General features: G+C 42.6%; 1 protein-coding gene across 16 annotated transcripts; it reads right to left on the bottom strand.

Moving 5' to 3' along the window:
- Nucleotides 1-231: 231 nt before the first annotated feature.
- On the bottom strand, nt 232-27,379 carry TPM1 (tropomyosin 1; the record flags this gene model as incomplete). 16 transcript variants are annotated; one of them, XM_079125737.1, is made up of 10 exons in its annotated part: nt 27,127-27,356; nt 26,197-26,322; nt 25,872-25,997; nt 14,155-14,288; nt 11,898-12,015; nt 10,463-10,533; nt 9,616-9,691; nt 9,127-9,189; nt 8,752-8,821; nt 232-1,077 (listed from the first exon to the last, which is right to left on the bottom strand). In XM_079125737.1, the coding sequence occupies exons 1-10, from the start codon at nt 27,238-27,240 to the stop codon at nt 995-997; spliced, it is 981 nt and encodes a 326-aa protein (XP_078981863.1). In that variant the 5' UTR covers nt 27,241-27,356. The 16 variants fall into 16 exon arrangements, with proteins under 16 accessions (XP_078981863.1, XP_078981873.1, XP_078981871.1 ...); XM_079125744.1 differs by lacking the exons at nt 232-1,077; nt 9,616-9,691; nt 25,872-25,997 and adding exons at nt 5,697-5,890; nt 7,303-7,381; nt 10,133-10,208 and having other exon boundaries at nt 27,127-27,365; XM_079125741.1 differs by lacking the exons at nt 232-1,077; nt 25,872-25,997 and adding exons at nt 5,697-5,890; nt 7,303-7,381 and having other exon boundaries at nt 27,127-27,350.

Below are 27,379 nucleotides of genomic sequence, written 5' to 3'. Positions count from 1 at the left end.
CTCTATGTGCAAGCAGATATACACCAGTAATATGGAAAAATAACTTCTGGAAAGAGACCCTCCTGCTTCCTGTAACTTTAAGGGACCGAAATCATGTTACCTTACTGCTTCTGAGAGGGTAACATGTGAGACCCCGCCTCCCTCTGGCTTATTATTTTAAGAAATCTTGAAGGTCAATCATATAGTCTAAACTTCACAAAGTAAGAACATACAAACGACAGGACCACCAAATTTAGAAAATGTCCTACAATGTGCATTTTATTTCATATCATTATACAATGTTTACATATAGTTATAACTCTTAAGAAAATGTTTTTTTCTTGACCAATTGTATGTAGTGCCTAAATCTTTCACTTTAACATGGACAATGGGAGAGTGGAAATCCATATTGAATGCTATCCTACAGAGTTGTAAGGGGCTGCAAGTGTGCCAATCAGAAAGGAATGGAAGCCTTGAAAGAGCAGTGTGGCTTTCAAATCCTTGGCTTTAGTGAATACAGGCATACTGGATCCATAGTCTCATGTTGTAGTAAAACTCAAGACAAAATAAATTAGTGTTGGACAGAATTCTAAATTGTACAATATTGAACAAAGACCACAGGGGACCTTTTGTTTAAAGTAGCACCAATTCACAACTGATTGTCTCCAATATCCATCTTCCTGTTGCCCCTATTGTTGGCACTTAGAGTGGAAATCTTTCTGCTTCCGTGAGGAGTCTTACACTGACTAAGCAAATTGTGTGGCTAAACTCTACATATAAAGTGTGGCAATGTCGTCCTGGGAAATGGCACATTTAAACCAATGATGCCCTGACGTGGGCTTGCCTTTTTTGGTGTGTTTTTCCCACCTCCTGCCCTAGCTGGTGTTTTGTGGATGTTTCTGTGACAGTGGTAAAAGTAAATAAAAATGCATTTCAGGGGTATCATGGTAAGCAGGTGTTTAAAACAAAACAACAAAAACAAAATGAAAGAATGTGGCCGCAGCTAAGGAGGTTTTCACATGTTGTTTAACTCCAGTAAAGTCTGATCCAGCATCTGATGCATACTAAGGTTTTCTTCTTTGGCATGAGCCACTTTCTCTGTGGTGGGATTAGAAAATTAAGTCATAAATAGCTGTGCTTTGGACACAGTGGTGTTTTGTACATTCAGGCAGGCAAACATCAATCACAAACACAGAATGAGATGATTAGAACTAAGCATGCTTTTAAGACATTACTCATTTCTAGACAAGGACCTACAATGGGGAACATATCTTTAACCCAAAGGAACCACAGGCACAGCAGAGTCTTAGTGTGGTCAGGGGCACCAGCACCAACAACCCGCCCTGAGAATAAAATGCAGGGTGAGTTTGGTGAAGGTTCACCAATCCTGTGCTGTGGAAACAGGGAGAGGCAAAAACCAAATACAGCTTGCAGCACTGTTACACAAACTGGAGAAGTTAATACTAGCAGATGCTTCTGAGTTACAGGCAGTTAAAGGTCTGGGAGTCGTGTTGTAACACGGCCTCACAGAAAACAAAGATGACATAATAGGTTTTTGACAACTTTTAAAATGATTTATTTCTGTTGCTCATAAAGTTATCAACATGTTTCATGCACACTTCATTAGGACATTCTCTTAATATTTTTATAGTATTCTATTTAGTATTAGCAAGACATTCTCATAAGATTCCAGCAACACCATTAAACTGAATAAAGCATACCTTTCAGACAACCAGGGACTTCTGATATGAGCTCCTGTTTTCAAAAGCTATTTTGCCCAAGCATAGGTACATTTAATTATATTTCAAATACTATACCAGATATGAAGAAGTTAGGAATACAAATATGTAATTATATATATATACTTAAAGCAAGACTCACAGTTGTCTCTGGGAAATAGAAAACAATTTTTTGGTCCTCATTATGTATCAATTGAAAGAGAAGGACCTGCTATTGCAAAAGAGTGCTGACTTGTTATAAATATTTATTCACATATGCAATGTATGTATTTTACCATAAAAGTTGTTTTGGGATTAAAGAGGACTCAATTATTCTTGATATATAGAGGAAAATACAGGCAAAGCCAGTGCCCTTTAGCCGATTCCTTTCATTTGCATTTCTGCAGAAGAAAGTACCGTTTTCAACCCTATTAGCTGAGGGCCTTGGACAGTCTTAGATTTCCTGCACATGGGCTCCATTCCTAGAATTCAGCCCAAGACTTTTTCACACTTTTTAATCCTCATTCAGGGCCAGCTTTAGTTCATTAGTTAGGCGGCGGTTTTGCTCAAGTTGCTGGTAGAGTTGATCTGTACAGGTCAGCAAGTAGGTTAGCAGAAAAGAAGAGGCAGAAGAGAGGTTAGGCAGACTTGGTGAGAGACAGTTAATAGAGAACACAGAGATACCTCAGGCAGGACAGCATCTGATCACTTGCTGAGCAGTCTACCCTCACCCCATTGCCATCTGTCCAAAATGGTAAAAGGCCTGGTAGAATGACGAAGGGTCAGAATTTCTTGATGGGGAGAGAAGGAAAAGGGAGGCACAGGAAACAAGGAGAGTGATGTTCCTTTTGTACTTTACTAAAATCACCTCATGAACTAACTGATCCATGTGTAGCTTTTGGCAACAGATCTTGGAACTGAGGTGAAGGGGAGGCAAGTCCACACGTCATCCACCCCTTGCTAGGGGTCAGCGGAGATCCTAGGTGAAACTGTGACCTACCATTTCTGCCCACTCTTCCAGAACCCCTTCCTCTCTGTTCACAGGGCAGGCTTTCCCCTCAGGTAGTACCAAGTGGGTGCCATTGCTTCTGCTGCACTGAAACTTTGAAATGTGCAACTAAGCTCCTTGTTCTTCCGCCAATCACCAGGATACAGGGTACACATTCTCAACTCTTTGATAATGTGTTACTTTATTCCAGTAGCGAAATAACAAGTATTTATCTTCATTCAACACTGATTTAGAAGTTAGGTTTACTTTGAGAGGATGGCATTTATATTTGGTGCTAATATATATATGTGTATAAAATGAACAAAACCTCAAACATCACCACCAAGACCTGTGATACAATTTTTATAGACTGAGATCCAATCTGCTCAAGTAGCAAGGAATCCAACCTTAACATTCTATTATCTGATGATCTAGGGGATGCCCAATGACAAGCAAGAGACTGGTACTCACCAGGAAAAGCTGAGAGACACACACGATTGAGTGATTGTGACCACCTGGACCTAGAAATTCTACTTAAATCATCTTGGTAAGCTAATAGTTTTACCCCTTGGGGAAAATGTGCCAACAGTAGCCTCCAGGCCTTTTGGGAAATTGAGATTTCCTGAACAGTAGGAGATGGGTAAGATGCTACGCTTATTGTTTACTGGCTCGCTATGAGATGTAATTCTCAACATCTGCTGCTATTTTCTCTTTGCCAATCCAAAGTTTCTGAATATTCAAAACCACAGTTTATGGTCACCTCCTCCAGGTAGCTCCCAGTCACAATTATTTACTGCTCCTTGCTGACTCAAAACACACAGTGTCTATTAGATTCACCTCACTCATCTATCTTTGTACAAGAAGAGGAGGGCAAAGAACACTTCCAGCTCATCTTTTTCCACACTCCTGCTACCTTTCAGGGTCCTGCATGTGGCATACGCTTGGAAGTTACAAAATGTACAATTTCCCCCCCTCAGTATTGGGGATTGAACCTAGAGGCACTCTACCACTGTACTATATCCCCATTTACATTTTGAGACAGAGTCTCATCAAGTTGCCAAGGTTGGCCTCAAACTTGGCAATTCTTCTGCCTCAGTCTCCTAAGTCACTGGGATTATAGAGATAGGCTACCATACCCAGTGGGGTTTACAAAGTATAACCCCATTACTGTCTTCACACTATCTTCATAGGAAACTGCTGCCACAGACAGACAGGCTATGTTTGCTGAGCCCAAAGGTTTGGCCCAGCAAGAACAAAGAACTTTAGAGAAACCATGAAGATTCCAGAGGGCCAGTGTAAATTCAGTTTAAATACATTGGTCCCTATTTCAGCCTCTTTTGAGGCTTTCACCCCTTCACCTGTCATGGAGCTCTTGTGCCTTGATGACCTGAGGGCGTATGCATTTGGAAGTACTTTCCCTCCTGTTCTATGTAGACTCACCTTTTAGGCTGTGGGACCTGCTTTCCTGATCCATTACCTTCCTATTTCCTTTGCAGACAATACTTGAAAAATGTATATGAAATCTCTAGTAGGTTTTTCAATAAAGAGTTGTGCCTCCAGGCTTAACTGAACATCTGCTCAGCAGAACTTTCAGACTTGTCATTTTGTCTATAGCAGAATTACTCAGAGAAGGGTCACTTTCATCACTATCAATTTTAAAAAAGAACAAGGCAGGAATCACGGCAAAAGCAGGCCCAAGAAGCCTTAGCAAAAGAAAAAAAAAAAAAATAACAGAGGCTATTTTATTCTCAAGGGACATTGTCCAGATTCTAAATTTGAAAATGTCTACCATATCATTACTAAAATACTTTAATTCATAGCCCTCTTTTTTAAAAAGCATTCTCTTTGCTCTGAAGACTTTGTAAAGTGACTGACACTATTTTCAGAGTTTTTCTAAATTTTTTTAAGTACAGTGGTAAATCAGCCCTCACAGGCTACCAAACAACTACACAAAACAGATGAAGATGACCCGTGTTTAAAACACAGGAGAAATACAGTCAGATGGTTAAGGAAGGAGAAATGCTGAGCATTAAGAAACTAAAGTCCACATCATTTTAAAGTTCTAATTTTGTAATTAAAAAAAAATCACTTAACTGCTGTTTGTGAATTAAAATGGTGAAGCCCAAATAAAATACAACTATATTCTCAATAATTCTCACCAACTACTTTTTTTGGGATTAAAAATAATAATTATATCAACTCTAATGTCTATAATTTTAAAATGTTCATGAATGAAGAAAAAGTCCAGCTATTAAACAGGAAGATTCAGTACAACCCCTAAGAAACACATGTGCTTAAGAACACAAAAATTAATAACCATGACTCAACTACAGCTGTCATATTTAGAAAATCTACTATGTCATTTTCATGATTAAAATGAAGGTGTCAGTAAGGAATAAACTATGGAAACCTTGAACTTGTCTTTGTGCTATAAAAGAATGATCAACAATGATCACAATTTACATTGTTTGAATCCAAGTTCCTTTCCACTTTCCTAATTAGTAAATTCCTAGCTAGCTCAGTGGGACAGCTGTGTGGCTATTTATCATGAGCCTTTCGATAGTGAGCCCTGTCCTCTATATCTTGCCATGGCCCAAAATAAACCTCTGGCAAAGGAAGACACTGCTCAAGCCAGATCTTCTGACTCCTGACAAGTACTGTCCCCTGTGCAGAGATTCTCAACCCACACTGCATGCCAGAACTATCGTAGTTCCTAAAACTCACAGAGGCCTGGCCCTCACTCTAACTTACAGAAAGCAAAACCCTCAGAGGGATGCAGGCACGTGTATTTTTTTTTTTTTTTCTTTTTTAATAGAAAAGTTCCAGAAGTAACTACTGGTTTAGAAACTCTTGATATTAATGTAATGTTCAGAACGAAGAAAAAAAAAAAAAAAATAGAAAAGAAGCAGCCAGAAATTAACCCTCATATGCACAAAGCAGAATTGTAGTTTTATTCAGTGTTGAAACCAAAACTTCAATAAATAAGAAGTAAAAAGAATAGCAAACAGCAATAGCTTACACAGTGTTTATTTTACACTGGAACGAAGAGCTTCTATACAATAGAAAGCACAGTATGTGCCTGGCCCTAAGGCAGGTGCTAAGAGAAAGAACCAGGTCAGCTGGAGAACAGATAAGTGCAGAGCTGAGAGGTGGGGCATCCAGCTTGATGAAGGAGTCTTGGGAGAAGTGAAGCAAAGAAACTTATCTGCATGAAGACAAAAGGTGGGAGAAAGAGGGGAAAAAAAAAGTGGCACAATGGGAAAAAGGAAGACATAACTAACAGAGGAGAGCAGCACTTGAAACACAGGCAAGATGCAGACATGCTCGCAAAACCCACTGCCAGCTGTATCCTGGGGGAATCTGTACTGGCCCAACCATGTCTAGACTGGGGCCATCTCCGGTCAACTTTTGGGGAAGACTCATGAATGGAATTTAAAAAGATATGTTAAGCTAAATCCTGCTGTCAGGACATTTCTTCATACTTAACACTTAAAGTTTGTCCCACAGAATCACACTTTAGAACTAGAGAGGACCTCAGAGAAAAATGATCCACCCCATCCCCTCATTTACAAATGAGGAAGGAGGTTTTCTTTCTAGTGTCCATGGTGATAGCCACTCTCTAAGGGCTACCTGCCCCCACCCCAGTGTGGAGATTCTATATCTCTAAGGCAGCAGGCACATGCCACTCTTAAAACTACTGCTTTTCTGCATGGGTAAAGAATTGACAGGTGGACCTAGAGAGCAGCTTTTCCAGCTTTACTGGAATCCAATGTGATATTGGAATGAAGAGCCCTCTGAAACATTCCAGGTTAGAATTTATAGAGGCAGTTAAGTTTAATGTTTAAGTAGGGTTAGTGATATGCAAATCAGTTATGTATGCTCAAAGTTCTCCTGAGAACAAAGCTACCTACTCCAACTCTTAGAGCCTCACAGGAGTAAAATCTGGGCCACTAACCCCCAAATTCATATTGTGTAAGCTATGTTTTATTTACCACCCCCCTTCCCTTTGGTCACAGCTTGCAGCAAATGTTAACTGTGGGCCTTTTCACATAAACAGAAAATTAAAGGTGTGGTCACATATTGGAACAATCATTTTGCTCTAGAACTCTTACAAGTGAGGAAGAGAGGATCATTTACAGAGTCACTCCTTAGGCTATACTGAGTCATCTCCTTTTCCTCAGATCCTCAATAATCTGATATTTCAGGGTTTTCTTAAATTTATACTTCTTTTATGAAAATGATCATATTGTACTTCATGGAATCTCAGGAAACTAAATTTGATATTTCTGGAAAAATTCCTGTACAATTGCCTGGCCTACTTTTATTCAAATCTAGTTTAATTTCTTGAAAGGATAGTATTCAAGGTCATTCATATTCCAGTTCCTCACTTGGTGGGAACAATCTAATTGAGTGTTCACCAAAGAAAAGGATTCTGAAAAGGAAAATGGTTTCCACAAACTGAATCTTCTTGGCCTTCATATTAGTACGATGGTTATATATGAGAGCAAACAGAAGAGTGCAAAGATGGAGGTCATGGAGCAGGAAGGGAGCGGTGGTGAGGCTATCACATAAGCATGAGGGCACAGGTGCGAGCAGGCAGGATGCATGAGCATTTACATGGAAGTCATATCGTTGAGAGCGTGGTCCAGCTCCTCGCTGATGGCCTTGTACTTCAGTTTCTGAGCATACAGCTCGTCTAGGACCAGGAAGTGGAAGGCAGAGGTGCAAGGACATGGAGAGTGATCAAGAGATGGAGGGTGAGCGAGGGTGGCGCAGGAGCCATCCCAACACAGCAGCAAGGAAAGGGCAATGCATGAAGGGGTTGGTGCCGCAGCAGGTGCCAACGCAGGAGGCGTGTGTTTTGTTTTTAAATAAATTGAAACAAAAACAAAGAGAACAAAACCCATTAGAAATTAAAATGAGAAAGACTCAATATGAAAATCATAACAAATATGGTAGGCATATCAGTAAACCATGCTAAATCCTAAACAAAACTACAGAAGGCTGTCTCTCCTGGTGGGAAATGGAACATCTTTCTTTTTATAGAGCTAGATTTTAATTACACCAGAGTAGTCAGCCACCTGTAGCTGTAGCTATAAACAATGGAAAAAATATCCAAAGGCAGTGTTTTGGAAGAACAACTTGTGATTATAGCCTATAATCCTTATCTAGCTCCACCTTCAAACCACTGACTTCCTGACCAAACTAGACCACTGGGATATTGATTTTTTTAGTTGTCATTTAAACTGCTCCTGTGGTATTCTCTCCAGAGCTGCTTGTACCTAGTCCAGGAGCCTTGAAAAGCAAAGAAAGTCACACTTTCAGTTGCACATTGGCAGACTGTTTTGCAACTATTTGTCATTTGTTTTCTCCATTATGGTTATTATTATCTGTACCAAACTCCAGTCCCTTTTTTAACTCCTTCTGTCCATGATAAACTTTTTTTTTCCTTTGTCACAGCTAACTCTTCACAAACCTCAGAGCTCAACATTTAGGATTTCTGTGAGTTAGAGTTGGTGTTTCTCAAATGAAAACTACATGCCTTGAAGGAGAAATGCTTAAGCATAATCTCAAAATATTATGCCCTATTGTTCCTGCTTCATTTGAGGATATAGATTATTTTACTAATGAATGACTTAAAATACCCACGCCCTTCCACTGCATTCATACTTGGAAGAAGATGGGTTGTGCACACCATTCTGACAATTAGGAGATATCACTAAAGACACAAAATATACCAGAGTCACTCTTACCTACAAGCATCTCACTCACAATGAAAATTAAACCCACTACCTTCTGAGGAGCACGAAATGCTGGGGCGAGGGAAGAGGGGCTTTGCATTTCAAAAAGAGACATTTGCTGCCTGGTGGCTAACCAGTCACCTTAAGAACTAAAGACTCAGGTCCAAGAGTTTAAGAGCCACAGACGAAAACCCCAGAGGAAGTAAGGAAGAAAGTGCAAGAGCAAAGAAATTTATTTAGGTGGATGCACTTGGATTGGACAATTGTATGCCAGGTCAGTATTCAACCATGAGGATTAAATGAAAAACAATAGTTAAGATCTTACCTTCTAAGTCATCAATACTTTTCTCCAATTTAGTTACTGACCTCTCCGCAAACTCAGCCCGAGTCTCAGCCTGTAATGATTTAATTTATCTGAGTCAAAGATTAAGAAGTTTCACAGTTCTAGTAGCCACAAATACAGGGAAAACTAGAGGATGGAAATCAAGCATATCACCCATGAAATGGGTTTAAAATTGTCAGTTTCAGTTACTACTGTGAGCAATGGCAGCTAACACAGCATGTTAATTCCAAGACTACATCTGAATAACCCTGGCTTCGATCAATTGTAACTTTAAAAACAAAAAATCCCTGACCAGCTCCATGGAAATAAATGTGATTAAAATCCAGTTGACTTCATCCAAAAGTCTCATGATATTACCTCCTTCAGTTTGTCAGAAAGAACCTTGATCTCTTCCTCATATTTGTCTTCCTTCTGGGAGTACTGTAATTAGAAAGAGCATTCCAGATGTCAGGCTGTGGCTCACTGTACTCAACCCTTCTAACAAAAAGAATTCACCAGCTCAACCAACAGATGTTAAGGATCTCCTAGGAGGTAACAGAACCTCCAATATCAAATGGCATACTATAATACATTCTCTGCTTTCTAGCCTATTGTTTTACATGGGATGAGAACAAGATAACTTATCCAGTTGGCACTCTGTTTAAATTAAATTGATGACTCACATACCCAACGTAAAATATTCTCTACTAAAAATATTATTTAAAAACCTGTTATTTAATAACCACTAGGAATCATCTCAAAAATTTGCCATTTATTAAAATGTCTACTGTGCTGGTGCTTTTATCAGTGGGCCTCTTTTTAGCAGCTCTTAAAAGATGCCTTCCCCATACCATGCTCCTGGCCTACCTTCTCAGCCTGAGCCTCCAGTGACTTCAAGTTGTTTGTCACAGTTTTCAATTCTTCTTCAAGCTCGGCACATTTGCTAATGTTTTCGATCAGAGGCAGAAAGGTGGGAGACAAGCCAAAGGAAGGAGGAGATAAAAAGGAGAGGAATGGGAAAAAATGAAAACCAAGTCCTAGAGATGAAGGACTGCCTTCAAGAAGCCAAACTATCAGGCATGAAAATGCTCAGTTTTGCCATGGATATTGCCTTCCACCTTTGCAACAGTGGAAAGGCAGGGTCACAAAATTGAGCAACTCAGAAGTGATCATTTGGCTTCTTATTTGGCTGCCCCTAAGAGCATTTATGAAGGGAAAAACAAAGGAGCATAAAGGACCAAGAGAAAGCACTTGAAGCAAGATATAAATAGCAGAGGGTGTAGTGAAGGTGCAGTCATTACATCAAACCAACCAGTAGGCATTGGAAGCTGAAAGACTTCTAGGTTTCAGTTAAACCTAAAAACCACACATGAGCCATCAGTACCTTATCCTCTGCAGCCATTAATGCTTTCAAGGTCTGATCCATTATTCTTAATTGTTCTTCCAGCTGTCGAACTTGGCTGTTAGTGGACACAGGAAATGCACAAGGCCATTCACAAAATCAGTGTGCAGGTAAGGCATGCAGTGATACACGCATTCATACATAGACACCCCACATGAGTCCTCCGTGTTCCATACTCGTGGCTCATCCACAACAAATGAGCACAAAAGGAGCCCGGAGCTGAAACAGGTAAATGTGCAGCTGCCAGAAGGTCATGCTGTTTAGTCACGGCTCTGCAGCACCCCACACGCTCCTGGTGCTGGGCCCGCTTACCCTTCTGAGAGCTCAGCCCGCTCCTCTGCACGTTCCAGGTCACTTTCAATGATGACCAGCTTACGGGCCACCTGCAACAGGACAAACACAGTACACACACACACACAGTGGGGCTTGTGTATTTTGTATAGGGGGTTGTCTGAGTGGGGATCAGGCTGCATCAGTCCCTAAGGATTCCTGTCTATATGCAGGATGCTCCCCATTTGGGTAGACTGAAGAGAAGCAACTTTCCCTCAGGAGTGCTGACAGGAAACCAGAGTGTCTTCACTCACCAAGACCCAGAATGGACAGCTACAATTCACAGTCTCAATCTGAAGTCTGGCCCTGGTGAAATCTGCATAATTACATAGCAGCCAGACTAGAGTATGAAATGAAAGAAATATGAAATTCAGTCTCAAAAATAACATACTGCTATTAGTATACAGACATACTGCTCACCATACTGCTCATCAAAGGAGACCCATTTAATACTGAAAAGGTGGGGGCTGCCAAGAAAACATGAAAATAAACCTAAGAACTCCACCAATGTAGAGTTCTGTGCCTCAATCTCCTTTTTGTGGAGGAAATTAAGAAGGCAAAAAAAATTAACATGAGATGAGTTGGTGAGATGACTAACAAGGTCAAATCTATATTCAGAGGAAGGAAGAACCTGAAAGAAGGAATCCTCTGAAGCAGTTGAAAATTAGCAAGCACAGCATAATCTGAAGATAATAATAAAAAGGAGGGTCAAGGGCTGGGGTTGTGGCTTAGTGATGGAGCACTTGCCTAGCATGTGTGAGGCACTGGGTTTGCTTCTCAGCACCACATATAAATAAAATAAAGGTTCACTGACAATGAAAAAAATATTAAAACAAAACAAAGGAGGGCTATTGTTGTTTCAGGACAGCCATGATATGATACAATGAGGAATAAACTAAAACTTTGACAGTCATGTTGGCTCTGTTATCACAGGTTATTGTCATGTGAATATGACCAGGAGCTGATTCACCTGAGAACCTTTGCTGACAGTGGGTTTCTAAGACCTGGAAGGAGAGGCCTCCATGAATCTACTGAGTAGATGCTACTCAGTTGTCTAAACTGGACTGCTAGGTGGATCACACTGGAAGAAATCACTTGCATAAAGGAACATCCTTTTCTAAGGGTTTACCTCTCCCTTTTCCAGGCTAAAGGCCCTTTATCCTAGTCTTTAAGCAAGGGAATTTTAATTGTTCTTACCAGTGCTATTGCCTGGCTTCCTGATACAGCCTTTGATCCAGCCTTAGCTGGATAAAAGAAAGAACCATTTTCTGCAGTCAAAGAAATTTTGCTTCTCAAAACTACCCATTTCTACCAAGAAAGCAGACTGTTTCCCTCAGGAATCAAGGCTATATATGCTCCCCAGCCCCTGGAAGGCCACTGCTAGGAGTCCATGAGGCTTTGGGTGCTAGGATCTGACCTCTTCATACTTGCGGTCGGCATCTTCAGCAATGTGCTTGGCCTCTTTCAGTTGGATCTCCTGAATTTCCATTTTTTCTTCATCCTTTTGGGCTCTACTTTCAATGACTTTCATGCCTCTGGAAAGAAAGACAAGTAAAAAAACCCCAAGATTTAGAGTTGACCTTCCCACACTGTCCTGCTGTGGTCCAAGAGGTTTAGACCAAAATAGAGTAGAGTTACTTTTATTCCCCAAACCATGAAGCAAGACCTTCTAGTGCTAAAGGCAGAATAAAAAAGGACACATTTCTCTCTGCTCATTGTGAATGAAATCTCACACTTTGGGTAATGCAGAAACTGTCCAGGTACTTTGTATTAAATCAAAGGTACAATGTTGGGATTCTATTTGAATCTGGAAAATATGGAAACAATAAAAGCCAAGATGCTTTATTTGTTAAATACATAAAGGAATTTATTCCCTTTCCTGAGAGAAGTTTGTCTGAAAATGGACAAAAGCTACAACAAAAGCAAATTTATTTTTGTGTACCTTTCTACAAAAAAGGGTCTTATACCATCAACCACAAACAAAAATAGTACACTAGTCCATAGGAATTGCTGATATTTGAACATTTCACATGTATAAAAGTAGCAGTTTCAGTAGACTCAACTGAATTATTTAGATAAGAAACCAAGTTTTACCTCTAATGGAACCCTCTCTAAATAGTGATTGATGTCGGGAGGCAGAACTGATACTGGCTTCTACATCAATGTGTACATTAGGGTCCTATGGCACTATGGCATGGTGTTACATTTCAGAAAATGTTAACTGATCTATGATATATTAAATATTTATGGAATAACAAGTCATGTTAAAATGGGACTCATTTACAAAATTTAAGTAGGCAATAAAGAAACAACTATTTTTTTTTTGATCAATTACTAGAATATACTTGAGGAGACCCAAGGTCTAGCTTTGCCTTAGACACAAATATGCCATCAGTCTTTGGGCAGTGACAGTCTGAGTCCCAGTTCTTATTTTTCTTCCAGGGGATTGCAGTAAATAGTTTCTTAGTTCCTTTTACTCCACAGTCTAACATTATCAGACTACCTTTATGGTTCACTAACAGGTATATTTCAGGAGGAAGTCAGCCACACAACACTGTTACATATACACTGTAAGAGATGATTATTCATCATAAAGAATTTTAAAACTCTTGGCCAGTGAAGAAATACTAAGCAGCAGTGAATAAAGAGGTGAAAACTGAAGCTAAAAAGCTTCTTGAACCCTAAAATTTGAAATCACTTTTATACATGGTGGCAGGAAGCAGAGGCTTGGCTGTAAAGATGGACTGCATTCTCCTGCCCAGGTCACAACACGGGCAGTCACACTTGCAGTGTTCTACCACATCATCCCTCAAGTAGAATTCTCCCACCTCATCGAGCCTTCCCTGAAGTTCTTCTTTGCAATGTGGCAAATACATTAGCTTGAACAGTTGAGCACAGAAGAAAAAACTTTCTGGGATGCATGAGGTTAGTTGTGCTGCTGCATAGTTCCTCTTTACTACCACAGGTGGCATCTTACAGTAACAAGCCAGGTAGAGTCATGTGACAGTGGAGGTGGGCTCAGAGCACACAAGTACCTGACTATACGTATATGTGTACAAGGGTCTTGTCTGCAAAAAATCCTAGTCCAAAACAATTTACTTCTGCAGATCATATTTGTTTTATTTGGGCTCTTTTTTCTTCCACCTATTTGACAACTAAAAACCCACAGTTTCTTTAACCAGGCCCAAGTTTCCTCGGTGTATTTTACAATAAAGTAGTTATTATTATTTTTTAAATGCACATTGCTCTGCGATCGGTTGGAATGAAAGAACCACTGCATATCCCTGGAAATTCTCATTTCCAAGTCTGTCTTGCTTGTTGGGTGGTGTGTTCTGTGAGGGGTGGAACAGTATCTATTTCCTCTTTATAACTCTGGGGCTTAGAACAGTCCTTTGCACACTTTAGGTGTTCCATTTACTTTTATTTTTTGGTGGTGCTGGGAATTGAACCCAGGGCCTTGTGTGTGCTGGGCAAGCCCTTTACCACTGAGCTCCAGTTTTAGCCCTGTTCCACTTATTTTAAAGAAACAAAATCAAACTACACATGTGATCAACTAAAGAGACGACCCCATGGAAGAATGTAAAATTGTTAAACCTCAAAGATCAGAGGAGCTTCCTGTTCATTCTGCCAGGAGGAAAGGCTTGTGCTAAAATGGCTGGATGAGACATTCTCACCTCTCGCTTTCATCTGCTGCCTTTTCAGCCTCCTCTAGTTTCTGCAGAGCTGTTGCCAGACGCTCCTGAGCACGATCCAACTCTTCCTCAACCAGCTGGATGCGTCTGTTCAGAGAAGCTACATCAGCTTCAGCCTAGGCGGAAAGAGTAAAAAGGCGTTTCTGAGCTGGAGAGAAAGTGAGGGTCGCATCGACAGTATGTGGCTGGGACTGAAGTGCTGATCTCAGACAGAAGTGTGGGCCTAGAGGTCAGTTACCTTTAAGTGCATTACAAGCCCTCACCAACTCTGGAGTTCTCAGATATGTACTTAGTGGAACTACAAAGTGAGCATCCATATTTACACACGATTTTTATCAGATAAATGAACCATTAGCAAAGACTCACATGGCCTCTTTCTCACCCTAGCATTATTCACCCACTGACGAACTTCATCACAGCCACCTCACTCACTGGGGGCCCACGGTGTAGACAAAGACAACAGGACTTACCCAGAAGTTCAGCCGCACAAGACAATAGCAGTACCATCAGAAACTGTTATCGGGAATTTCTAACTCTCCTTTCTCTGAAACCACTTTCTCAAAGGAGTTTTACAAAGGAGCTAAATACTTGAAAATTCAGTGATTTAAAAATGCATACCACATGGAGACCCAACACAACCTTAGAAACCCTCCTCCCCTCACCCCACCTTTTCAGTAACTCCTTCAAAATAACTGGTCACACCAGAACAAGGCCAAGACAAATCTCCCAAGAGTTTTTGTCCCAAGTCTACTGGAATTTCTCACAAGTCAAGATTGCTACAAGAAAAAATTCAAACTCTTATGGAGAAAAGGAATACAGATAATGTTTTTACTTGGAATCTATGTTTGAAATAAAAATTTCTTTCTCTGGATACAAGAGACTACCTCCTGTCTTACACATTTGTTACTATGTTTGAGTACGTGCAATGTTGTGAAGGTGGCCATTCAAATATTGCATGGAAGTGTATATGGAACTTACTAATCAGGTACCATTCATCCTTATTCACTTTGAATGTATGTTCATCAATGAGTGATGGGTTTTCAGGACATGCAGATTTCTAAATATTAAAATATACATCTTAGGACCCATGCTAATTCTTTTATTTTTTAATTTTATAGACCGCATTTTGATTCATTGCACATAAATAGGGTACAATTTTTCGTTTCTATGGTTGCACATGATGTACACAATTTGTTTAATCATGCATGTACATAGGGTAATGATGTCTGTCTCATTCCACCATCTTTCATAACCCCGCCCCCTCCACCCTCTCATTTCCCCCTACATAATCTAAAGTTCCTCCATTTTTCTCTTACCCCCCCCCTCCCTATTATGTATCATCATCCACTTATCAGGGAAAACATTCAGCCTTTGGTTTTTTGGGATTGGTAAATTTCACTTAGCATGATATTCCCATGCTAGTTCTTTATGTACATCTGTCTTCATCATATACAAGATTATATATATATATATATGTATATATATGTAAATATATATATATTATATATTCAGTTCTTTGAAGAGTATGGGCTCAACAAATGTCTACTGACAAATAAATGAAACCATCCTAATTTAAACAATAACAATTTTCTTAGCTCATGACTCCATGACAAAAGAGTCTGAAATGCACATATAGTTAGAGAGAAGTAGTGGTCATGGTCTTGAGTCAAAGGAATTATGAAAGAACATTATTAAACTTGTGCTCACCTAGATTTGTAAGATTTTAAATGCCAAGTTTTATCTAGGGGAGAGATGAATAAGACATTTCCAACCACAAAAACATTTAAATACACTTTTATCTCATCAAAAAAAGCTATGGGTAATTGATAGATGGAGGCAGGGAGCAAGGCAAATGTGAAATGAATCCTGGGAGGAGCATTTACAACTGACCTGGCTCATAAAGTCAATCCTTATCTGTGTACAGCTAGCAATAAGTCCAGCTAGGAATGACTGGTAGGTGACCATTGATTTCTGCTTGTTTTCTTTGAAGGGAGAGGGTGATAAGGTAGCAAATTTTTAAAGTACGGGGAACTGCCTTTTAAAGTCGTAACCCCAATTTAGAAAAAAATTGTAAGGATGTACATACATTAAAGGTCAAGTTAGATTTCTTCGCTGTTCTATATTTTCTGTTTTCAGTAAAATTCTATTCCTTTTATGACTAGGAGAAGGGAAGAGGAATAAGCAATCAAACCTGAATGTTGAGACAATAAGGGTAAATATACCCATTACAGATGCTGTTGCCTATCAGATAAGTAGCAACAAAATTTTCTAAACATTTTTGTAACCACCAATGTCTAAGTGGCCTATCAGATAAATGGCAACAAGATTTCCAAACATTTTTATAGTCACCAAAGTCTGAGTTTCCTGTTCTGGTTTAGATCTGGGTCTAAACCTGGAGGACCTGGTACTCACAGAAGGGTAGCTGTTTATGTTTTTGGGAAAGAACCTCTGGGTGACAATTGGGTCTATGTTCCCAGCTCCTCACACAGCTGAAGCCCCAGAGAGGAATGAGAGGGCATCCTGGGTTCATCCTTATCTCTGGTATGCAAGATTACCCTACATGAAAGGTCCACCCCTCAATCTCTACTTTCTATTGCCCCCACCACTCTAGCCTTTCTATCCCATAGTTCGACACTGTTTAGCAGAATGCTATTTTGTAAATGTCACTTACACTTTTGCCCCAGGAACATTTTGTAGAACCCTAGACTCCCTGACATTAGGGTATGTCCTCTAATACTAGCCTGCAGGACTTGTACAGGATGCCCACACAATGGCAAGGACTAGTACACACACAGAGAGCCTACCTATGGACAGCTGGCTCTTCCTGAGGAAGTACACAAAATAGAGTCTCATTTTTTTTTTTTTTAAAGCTGGAAGAATCCCTGGGCATCATCCAGCTCCCACAATTGGCCAGGTGCCAGAATCAACTAGAAGATGTGTATTAAAAATACAAACTTCCAGACCCTACACCTAGAGATTCTGACTCAGGAGATGAGAGGGAAATCTGCACTGTAAATAGGCAACCCTCTCTACTCCTCCAGCCCCATCCTAAGAAGCTGTCAAATTCAGCGGCAGTTGCCCATCGAGCTCTCTACTAAAAAGAGAAGAAAGAGAGGGACCTCTAATCCAGAGTGCTGGAGCATGCTCAGGCTATACAGCCCTCAGTGGAAGACAGGACTAAATTCCCTATAATACAGATCCAATGAACTGTGTACAGTTTCTTGGAATTCAGGAAAAGTTAAATTTCATAATTTAGTTAAGGCACTTTCTTTTATTTTAACTATTTCCTCCTCTTATTTACTATGCTCTGTTTTCCAAAGGCCTATACATCTTTCATTTCTGGTATTTTTTTCCTCAGTTTTGAGACTTCGTTAGATATTCTCTCAGGTTCTTTTTATCACAGCACCTGGGTAGTCTTCAGGTAAACTGTAGTTATACAATACTACCACCTGTTAGTACTAGTTATAGACATGACCATCTGCTATTTTAAAGCAGATGAATAGAAAAAAGCATTGGAGAGGGTCAAAACCCTGAATGCAATTTTTTCCAAGCATGCAAGTCACCCTTAGTGTACTGAGTTAGCTTTCTTCCAACAACGGTCTACATGTCCACAATGCAAGTGAAGTCTTTCAGTTTGGGATGTTAGTTTCTTTTATTTCGAAAGTGCTATTGTGTCCCAACATGTGATAAGCTACTCAGAAACAAACTGCTGCGTTAGGAAGGATACCAATGTCTTCTTGCAGATCTGTTGTTAAACTACCACAGAGTACTCTGAACTTGTGAGATCCTTAGGGTTGCACATGCCCGTAACTCCAGCAGGTACTAACTACCGATACAGAAGTCAAGGGCAAGCTCACCACTTTACCCAGTCCCCAAACAAGGAATTAGATGTCTACCTACACAGAAAACAAAGGCACACACACCATTACCCCACCCCAACAAGGTAAAGAAATCAGGGCATGCCTGCCCAATATAGCAAAATGTTGCTCCAAATTAGACTTGGAAAAAAGCAAAAAACAAAAAAATCTTTATAAGGCCTGGGATTTTCATGAGAGCCAGATGTTTTAGTCAATATAAAAACAATTTAAAATAGCAATGATTTTTACTTTAAAAAAAAACACTGCCCCTGTTAAGACTATGCAGAAGAAATACAGGTAGGAGAGTAACACTGTATCCTTAAATCAATTCTCTGGAATATGTTTTCAAAGATCTTCCTGAACTAGAGTGGCACATGGGATGACCAAAGTTCATATCTTTTTATTCATGTAAACTGTAGTTATACAGAGGTTTCACCCAACTGCTGTGTAAGATCAAGTGACTAAAGCCAAGTTAAACTTCTGCCCTTATTTGGTAAGAAAAAGGGGGAGGGACACCCAAAATACTGATGACATTAAGGGGCACTCCCATGGATAGCAGATAAACACAACCTCATCTATCTGTGCCAAAGCCTATAATTTATGAGGCATATTTGTATAACGAGGGAGAAGAGACCTGAACAAGGCATTGTGGTGCCTCTGTTGTGCTAGAGATGAGAGTAGAAATGGAGGGTACTGTACACATTCCAATTACAGCCACTCTGGGAGTGCCAATGAAAGCACAAAAAGTACTCTCAGTTTCCTGCTCCCAGAAATATTTACCAACTCCTCAGAGGGAAAGGGCTGGGCATTTTTGAAAACTGTTTATTTCCCAGGACTTAATAAAGTTACCAACTAAGAACTTACTGGCTGCAACTGTTAAGTCTCCTAATTTGCTGGGTACTATCTAGAAAGGAAAAGTCTCTTTCTTTAAAAAATAATGACAACTAAATAAACAAAACCCTTGTATGTCACAAGACCTATAGTCAACCATTACATCAAGCAAAGTAGCCTCATTCCAACATTTTGAAGGGCCCACACACCTTGGAAAAACAAACTAGGAGGAAATAAGGATTGACTGCTTTTTCCAAGGTAAGTGTTGGTTTAGCAGGGCCAATTAATGACAGCCTGTCTGAACCTCTGGAGTATCTGAACTTCAGCCAACTCTCCAGTCAAATATTTTTTGCAGTGGTTCATGGCTTTGTCGCTAAACCTTTATCTTTGCTGCCAAGAGAAACTCTTACTGCTAGCTTGATTCACAGTTGAGGCTGTGTCCAATAACTACCGAAATTAGCTACATTGAAGTTCCAATTTTAGAAGTTAGGAACAATTCTCAATCTGAAATTCTCTTAATTGTTAGGAACAATTCTTAACCAGTTCTCAAGTTACTGTATTATAAGGTTTTGTGTCTACTCATCCAGATAGACTGTTTTTTTGAAAAACTAACTTAAGATTTTTTAAAAATGATTTATGCCACTTTTGATGTAAAGTCTTAAAAAGAATGAAAGCCTTGTCCTTAGCCAACTAGCATGGGGGAATACTACTATAAAAACGATGCATAAAATAGAAGGTGAGTATAAAAGTCATAAGGTAGCCTTCATAAAATTTGTTGGTTTTTTGTGGGGGAGGGGGCCTAACATCAGTCACTAGGCCAGGAGTTGATCAAGGCTCTCTTGCATAGGATCACACATTCCCTTTCTTGTTATGGTGAAAGGAGTTCTTCAACTTACATCACCAGTACAAGGTTAACCCACCAAACATTCCTTCCAGTCTACTCACACCCCTCTCTGTTCAAGTTCCAAGGGAGGCGGGCAAGTTAATTAAAAGTATTAAATGAAAAGTTTTACAATGAAGTGAAATGAGCAGGCCATTTTTAAAAGCCCTTACTAAGTGATGAACAGAAGGTAAGGAGCACTGAGTTAGGCAGTACTGTGCAGTGTTAATAACAGGGGAAATAGCACTACCTCTGTTGTGCTGAATTGCACTGCAATCTCTTTACATACCAACCCCTTTAACCAGTAGGTAGGTGCTATTATTACCCACATTTTACACTTAGGAAACTAAAGGAACTAAAAGATTAACTGTCTCCAGCTAGTAAGTAGTAGAGCCAGGATTCAAATCCTTGCAATCTGGGTCCAGAGTTCTTGTTCTTATTCATCATGTTCTATTATGTCTATTGGTTCAAGGACAGCTGCAAAACAGAGAGGGAGCTGGAATTAATCTATCACCCAGCCAAGTTCAGAGGCATTCATTGGTGAAGGGGGCACCCTGTTGCTTTGTCTTCAAAAGCAAATATTGAAAATTATCTCTTGCCTATTAATTTCCTTCTGTCTATATTTTATTCGAAATCTTCCCTAATTAGGGCTTGAAGAGGACTTGTTTTTTCTGTGCATTCTGCAAAACGTGTCTTGAAGTTTCTGCAGGAAGCCCTACAGTCAATACAAACACTTAACCAGAAGGATTTACTCAGTTCAGAAGAGTCCTGTGTATATGACACACAGCTGGACACCATATTATGCCTTGTCATAAAATTCCCAAGGTGTTTTGAGCATCTTGATTTAAAACATACTCTCAAAATGGACAAGTACCCCCAAACTAAACTCCCTCTGAAATCCTGTTCCTGTTTGTTTGATACATTTGCCTTAGGAGAAGAAAGGAAGCCAGGTATTCAATAAGAAAGAGGGAAAGCTGGCAAAAGAATACATCTAGCAATCCTTGACATTTATCCAACCTTTTCAAGACTAGATAACAAAGGAGTATCTATTTGTATAGACAGTTTGGGGGGAGGGATGGTTAAGAAAGGGAAAAGGGCCGCATACTATGGAAGTTGGTTCTTCCAACAGAACCCAGAGCTGTCAATGTCTTAACCATCACATAGAAACTGTCTCCAGAAATAAAAAAAAAAAAAAAAAAAAAAAAAGGATCGACGGGACTGCAGAGTGTAGCATCTCCAGGCCTCAATGTCTGACAGAACCTCACAAACTTCATTTGTTTGCACCCCTCCCCCAAAGGAGGGACCTCTTCCTTCTCCTTCGCCTGAGTAAATAATGCCAGTAAGCGCAAAGTGCACGTTACGGGGCTCCCGAAAGACCCGGACTCAACGCGACCACCCCAGAAATGGAAACCCTTCCTGAGAAAGTGCTGCTTCCAGAACCTTCTCAACACCGTTTAGGCTTGCCCTCTGGGCTTTCAGACGAGCGAGAAAGAAAGGGTTGAGAAGGAAGGGCAGGGCTCCTCCCCAGAGCCGGACGCCAGCTGGCCCAGGTGCGCCAGGTGCGCCGCGGAGGCGTGCGTCCGCCCGCCAACTCCCGGAGGGCCCTGGGGACGCCGCGGGACCGGCTGGAGAGGTAGCGCCTCTAGGGGGTTGTGGAGTGATTGTGGGTCCCTTACGGTCTCCCTCAGCTTCCTCTCAAGGTCCAGCTCGTGCTGCAGGCTGCCCGCCCGCTCCTCCGCTGCGTCCGCCTGCTCCTGTAGGCTCCGGATCTTTCTCCGCACCGCCTCCAGAGAGCTGCTCGCCGCCATCGCAAGGGCGGCGGCGGCGGCGGCAGCGAGCGGGTTGCGATGGAGAAGCCGGCCGCTGCGCTAGGGTCGCCGCAGCTCCTGCTGCCGCCGAGCGCCTGTCCGCCCCGCCCAGGCCGCTCTGCGCGACCGCGGCGCCCCCAGCGGCCCAGGAGCAGCCCGGAAGTCACGGCCTCCCGGGCGGCGCCGACGAACCGCGGACGGGTGCGCGAGCGCCGGGGGCGGGCACCGCGGGCGAGCGGGGCGGGGCGGGGCGCGCGCCGCGGACCCCGGGGACTTGGGGCCCGCCGGAGGCATTGCGCATGCTCGCCGCCGCGAAGACTGGGCTCTGGGCAAGCGGTCTGCTGGGGTCTACGGGGAAGGAGAACTCCGCGCCAAAGATCTTACTTCGACTCGCAGCTCCCCTCCCCAGCGGCCGGGAGGTGGTAACCGGGGTAACGGACCTGGCTGCTAAGGGCGATGGCAACTCCTGCTGGCGGTGGGAGCACTGCGCTCTGCAATCCGGATACTACGTCTAGGAAGAGGAGACGCTGAGAGCGGGGTTTGGAGCCAGAATGTGGCTTAAGAGAAATGTTCTTGTCGCAAAGAACCCTAGAAACACAAGACCCTAATCACAACCTCGCCCCCAGTCTGGAGCGAAAACCACTAACAAAGCATTGTGTGGTTGGACCTCCTGTTCTAAATGCAGTCTTCCTAGGTTTGAATCTGGCTCCTACCTCCCTGCTGGCTGTGTTATTTTGGGCAAATGACTTGTCTGGTCTTCATCTGTAAAAATAAAGATAATAGTATTCATACGGTTGTTATGAGAATTATGATAAAATTAAAGCACTTTTCACAATATCTTGTACGTAGTTAAAAACTCGAATGATAGTTAATAAATATGCAGGCACTGCTTAAAGAGTCAGTTGGGACCCATAAGTAGCTGTGCAATCTCAGACAAACCAAGAGTGTCTTCTAGTTTCAACCATCCCTAGTTTTAGACCAGTCAGTCCCTGAAATCTTCTGGAATTAGATGGATTCTGGGCTGGACTAGGATGCCTTTAAAGGGCACCCCCAAGGAAGGCCACAGAACCCTAGGAAAGAACCTCTGTCTACCAACCGGAAAACCATTCTGGACACAATCTCTAGGGACAGACTTCTGTAGATTCCCCTCTTGGACTGCGTTTTTGGCTTTTTCCCTTCACCTGTCACAGAGGGCCATTAAAGTCAGTTCCTGGCATGTTTTAAGAACAGTAAAGTAGCTGGGCGCCGCGGGCATGCCTGTAATCCCACCGGGTTGGGAGGCTGAGGCAGGAGGATCAGGAGTTCAAAGCCAGTCTAGGCAAAAGCGAGGGGCTAAACAATTCAGTGAGACCTTGTCTCTAAATAAAATTCAAAATAGGGCTGGGGATGTGGCTCAGTGGGTCCGGTGCCCCGAGTTCAATCCCTGGTTACCCCCCCCCCCACACACACACACACAAAGAATGGTCAAGTTGGGGGGTGGGGGCTAGGGAAGGAAGAGACAGAAAACAAAAACACACCTGCCAACATCCTCAACCTCCAATGCTGTAACAATGAGCATTCTTTGCTTTCCTGACACTTTCTGTGGAGTTCCTCACAGTCTGCTGAGAGGCTCACAAACCCCACACAAACCCCAGCTTGGGTCCTTTCATCCTGTAGGTGGAGCCTCATGCTTTGTTTCCATGCAGTTCAACTGGACAGGCCTGGTGGTTACAATTCCTCTCCTAAGAACAGACTGAGGGACTCTGACATTGAGGATGGGGAAGAAGGCATTTAAGAACCTTCAGGGGCAGACAGGAAAACTGCTGGACACTTGCAGATGCTCTAAGCAGCCAGCAAATGACTTAATACCCTGCTTTTCAAACACCTGAGGAATTCTGTTTCAGGTGAGTTCATTTTCAAACTGATGTCATTATAGAAGAGTTTGGGACAGTTGTTCTCATGCTTGGCAAGCTGGAATCACCTGGGTATTTATAAAAAAAAAAAAAGCCCTGCCGCCTGGGTTCCCACCCCAGCAATTCTGACTTAATTGACTAGGTGCAAACTAACTTGAGTTTTACAACTTCCCTGAGTTGTAAAACTTTATTTAGATAAGGTTGAGAATCAGTAAAAATGTAAGTGGGGATAAAGACCCACTGCAAATGTCAGATCACAATTATTGGGGAAAGAGCTGGGGCCAGATAATGGAACCCTGCACTCCCTCAGTCTCAGTCAATCAAAAATTCAAAACAAAACCATCAGGGATGCTACCTCCTGAATGAGAACCTTTTAGGCTAGGAAAAATCCACCTCTGGAATTGAATTTGTAAAGCACATTGGTAAATTAGGAAAAAAATGTTTTTAGTAGTAATAATAGAAAAATGTAAAATTGTTTTTTATGTGGGGAAGTAATGACAGTGAAATTTCCTAATCCCACTTCCTTGGGAAGCTGACTTCTCCCCCAGCTCTCCTTTCCTCTAGTGACATCTGTCTCTTCCTTCTCAAGTTTTTACAATTTTTACTAGTTCAGGAATTATTCTAAATATAGCATTTCTTCACAAACTTCATCATCTCTGTAGTCTCAAACAATCTAAAATGTCTTAAAGGGAAAGATGATCAATACAGTCACCAAAAGGAGACACACACACACATACACAAACACACACACTTAGGGTTTTCCAATGAATAAAGAACCAAAACAAGATTCAATAACCTCCCTCCCCTGCTGCCCCTGCCCCTACAGCTGAGTTTAGTCTCTTTTCCATTTCTGCCCCATCTTATTCCAAGCCCCTCTAGACAAGACTTTTCAATGAAGACATGATACCACTACATAATTACAACAATTATTGTCTTTTTCCCCTTAAGAATTGTAAAAGCATTTTTCTCCTCTTGCCTTTAGTCTTACTGGGCTATTTTCAAATTCTTTGCATTCTTTTCCTTATAAGGAATATCTCTTCTTGATCTATCAGCGGCTCTTTTGAAAAAGCTAAATAAACGTTCTGTTGAAGAATTTGGGGGAGACAGACATCCTCCAGCTAGCCATATACACAGCAGACATCTGATCTTCATTATACAAAAAGCAGGCTCAGAGTTACATGCAGGTTGTTCTGTTTGTTTTTGACTCTTTTTATAAGCCAGGTAGTTTATAACTTAAATGTGTTAGCTAAGTTGGTGCTTTCCCAAACCCCCTATCTAGGAACCTTGATAATCACTAAAAATTTCTTTTTGTAAGATTCTAAGTGTTGAATGTCTGGATTTCTCATTCACAGAGCACATATGGATATGCATTTCAAGCTGTGCAGATTTCAAGACCTGAGACCCTTTGGTAATTTGCATTTTATTCCCATACAGAAAATTCTGCTATTGCACTTGGAGGTTAAACTTCTGGGCATAGCTTTCCCAGTGCTCAGACATTCTTGGAATAGTTACCAACTTCCCAAGGAATTCTTTTCTAATTGGGCCACTAGGCTTAATTAGCTTCTAGAATAGAATTCAACAGTGTGAAAAGAAGTCGGTTCTTTGGAAATCTAATCCTTGGCTTGACTTTTGGAGGCAGAAGAGGCAAGTTCTACAATTAAGATTCCAAAGGCCAATGGACAAAGTGCTAGTAGAGCTTTAGCCATGTGTGTATCACCCCTGAAAGTATGTGGTGATCCTCAGAGGGCTGACAGGTGGGGGTGGGGCAAGCAGGAGGGGCAGGGGGCAGCTAGCTCACTATACCATATAAAGCACTGAGCTATATATAACTTCCCACTTATTTTCTGGCTCTAGTGGCCTTGGACTCCCTACCCAAGCAAGTATCATCTTCCCAGGCAGATCTTAAAGGCTGGGTTAAGGCTTCCCTAGTATGAAAGGAAGCCTCAAAGTGTCCCTGTGCCCCACTATCAAGCTCAACCTGGTAAATTAAAGTATTACTACGTTTGGAGGCCAGACTTTCTGTACCCTGACTGGGGCCACCACCAAAAGACAGATGGTCCCACACACTGGGGATGGCAAAAGGAAAGAAAGATAAGAAAATTAAACCTTGGTGATGACACCCACCTCGGATTTTCTGCCACTAGTAGTGAAGGTTCATCTCCAGAGTCCAATTCCAGCGGCTTTGCTCTCCCAGCTACTCACCCACCCACATCTAACCCAAGGGGTAAGAGGAGAAAAAAAGGAACGGATGAAATATAATGAACGTGTGCAGTAGCAGTCAGAGATAGCATCCAGTGCTCTGGGTCATAGTGGGGCTGTATATTGGCTTCCAACAGGAGGGTATGCTCCTCCATTACTTTTCAGCCCCTGTGGTGACTCCAGAGTGGCTATGCGGCAGGAGGTGAGGGAAGCAGTGTAAGCGTGCACTTACATCAGTGGCCTTTTTTTCCGCCAGCTCCAGTTTCTCCTGGGCATCTTTGAGAGCCTCGGAGTATTTGTCCAGTTCATCTTCAGTGCCCTTGAGTTTCTTTTGCAGCGACACCAGCTCATCTTCCAGCTGGGAGTTGGCCGTGGCGGGGTATGGGGTGGGGGTGGGGGGTGGGGGAGGGTGCAGCAGGCAGCGTGATCCCGCAAGGCGGGGGGTGTGCACAGATATTCAGATCCAGGGAAAGAGAGAGGGAAAGACAGGGAGGGAGAGAGAAAGAGAAAGACAGAGTTAGCCATTCGTGCCGCACCGCGCCGCGCGCCCCAGGTACCTTGGCGGCGGCCTCGTCGGCGGCCAGGAGGCTGTCCTCCGCCTTGTGCAGTTCCTCCAGCACCCGGTCCCGCTCGTCCTCTGACACCCGCAGTAGTTTCTCCTTCGCCGCGATGTCCTCCTCAAGCTAGGGGGCAGCGGCGGGCGGGCGCGGGCGACCGGCACGGAGCGGGTGTTAAACATACACACAACACACGGGCGTCACGTTGGCTGGGGACTCTTGGGCTTGGGGCGCCAACAAGTTGGGGCTCAAGGGACCCTAAGTAACCTTCTGTCGCCAAACCTGGGACCACTGGCTGGTGTTTCAACAACTACCCCCCGCCCCATGAGCCTTCTGCCGAGGTCCCAGCAGACTCAAGTCCACAACTTGGGGGCGCAAGAAAAAAAAAAAAGACCCTGTTCGCCTGACTTTCCGGCCGTATCCTACATTCTGTCCCATCTTTGTTCTTAGGAAACATCTCCATGACTCCCGCCTCCTCCCCTAAAGTCTCCATCCCAGGTTGAGGTTCCTTTCTCCCCATTCAAAAGGCCAAAGAACTTCTAACACTTTCAGGAATTTGACGCTTCCTCTCTCCTGCCCTTTCTTCAAAAGTTCTCAGGAACCCAAGTCTTCCCCCCCGCCCCCCCGATCTTACAATATTGATATCAAGTGCCTTTAGGACTTGGATAGACTTGGCGAGCTATGGGAATCACAGAAGGGAAATAAGCCGACCTCAGCGAGACTAAAAAGTTAGAATAAGCCTCAATCTTGCGCTTCCCCTCCCTCGTTTCCAGACACGTGCCCCTGGCCGCCTTGGCCTGGGGTGTAATGGGGGTACGAATCCTCGGGGTGGGGGCAGAAAGGGATCCTAGACTCCGATCCCCCGGCCCGGGGTCATGCGGGCAAGCTCAGCGCAGGCGACCGGCGGACGCGGTCCAGGGAGGCGCAGACCTGTTTGCTCCTGTCTTCCGCCGCCTTCTTGTCGGCCTCTGCCTGCTCTGCTCGATCCAAGGCGTTCTCCTTGTCGAGCTTCAGCATCTGCATCTTCTTCTTGATGGCGTCCATGGTGGCGGCGGCGAGGGGCCCTTGGGCTGCGGCGGGAGCGGAGAGGCGAGCACCAGCGCGGTGAGGCGGCCGATCCCGTGTGCGAGCGCGGAGCCTCCTGCTGCTCCCAGATATGTACTTTCCCAAGGGGGCGACCGCA

The sequence above is a fragment of the Sciurus vulgaris genome (genome assembly GCF_902686455.1).
Source record: "Sciurus vulgaris genome assembly, chromosome: 2".
NCBI classification, from domain to species: Eukaryota; Metazoa; Chordata; class Mammalia; order Rodentia; family Sciuridae; genus Sciurus; species Sciurus vulgaris.
The sequence above is the reverse complement of the archived record's forward strand: the minus strand, read 5'-3'. Positions and strand labels throughout refer to the sequence as shown.